General features: G+C 64.3%; 1 protein-coding gene across 1 annotated transcript in view; it reads right to left on the bottom strand.

The window, feature by feature from the left end:
* Positions 1 to 844, bottom strand: part of LOC104628292 (collagen alpha-1(XVIII) chain-like) — a gene marked incomplete at both ends in the record, with an annotated part of 5498 nt that overhangs the window by 710 nt on the left and 3944 nt on the right. The window contains 2 exons of the mRNA XM_010296825.1: positions 97 to 159; positions 533 to 604. Coding sequence (XP_010295127.1) covers positions 97 to 159; positions 533 to 604 — 135 coding nt within the window. The remainder of the gene's footprint in view (positions 1 to 96; positions 160 to 532; positions 605 to 844) is intronic.

Genomic DNA, 844 nt, shown 5'->3' with positions numbered 1-844 from the left:
TAGGGAAAGTGGCCTGTGGAGAGTTGGGGAGAGGAGAGCCAGGGTGGGCGTGAGCCACCCTCTGCCCACCTCTGCCTGTGGGGACCGGTCACTCACCTGGGGGTCCTGGGGCTCCAGCATCGCCTTTCTCTCCTTTTTGTCCTGGAAACTGGTGGAAACCTGTGGGGAGCAGCAGAGAGATGCCATCTCAGTGCCGCAGCATCCCAGCCCCAGCTCTAATGGAGGGTGCCCCAAATCTCTGCCTTGCCAGGGGTCCCCAAACCGCTCCAAGGGACATACCGGGGAAGGCTGGCAGTGCGGGATGGCCGGAGTCACTGAAGGCCTGCAGGGATGCAAAGGAAGCGGCTGCAGAGATGGCAGCATCCTCAGGGACACCCACCTCAATGAGATGTTGACGGCAGCCCCACGTGCCAGCTCTGGCTGGGATGCCAGCGGAGTGTGCCCTGTCCCCTCCAACCACGCAGGGGACACTGGGAGGACCCGGTCACCAGCGCTCAGCTTCCCCCATCGCGGTGACCATGTTGTTACTCACATTGCTGCTGTCGTAGACTATGCTTCCAGGTGGTCCGGGGGGGCCTGGGGGACCTGGGGGTCCTGGGGGACCCTGCAGCGGGGAGAGAAGATGCATCAGGGTCCTGCAAAGTGGACAGTCCCTGTGGCGGGGGCACTAGGGCGATGCCCTGCTCCAGAGGGGCAACCAGACCCTTGAAAGAGGGAGGCACGTGTCTTTGCCGAAGGGATTTAGGTCCCTAGGGAGCCCCTCGGTGTGTGTCCCCCCATCTGCTGGGCCAGCAGCCCAGGGGGGCTGGGGGAGGGGTGAGCCGGAAGCCCAGAGCGACACTGC

Source organism: Phaethon lepturus, unplaced genomic scaffold (genome assembly GCF_000687285.1).
Source record: "Phaethon lepturus isolate BGI_N335 unplaced genomic scaffold, ASM68728v1 scaffold33060, whole genome shotgun sequence".
In the NCBI taxonomy this organism is placed as follows: Eukaryota; Metazoa; Chordata; class Aves; order Phaethontiformes; family Phaethontidae; genus Phaethon; species Phaethon lepturus.
This window is presented reverse-complemented; position numbering and strand designations above follow the sequence as displayed.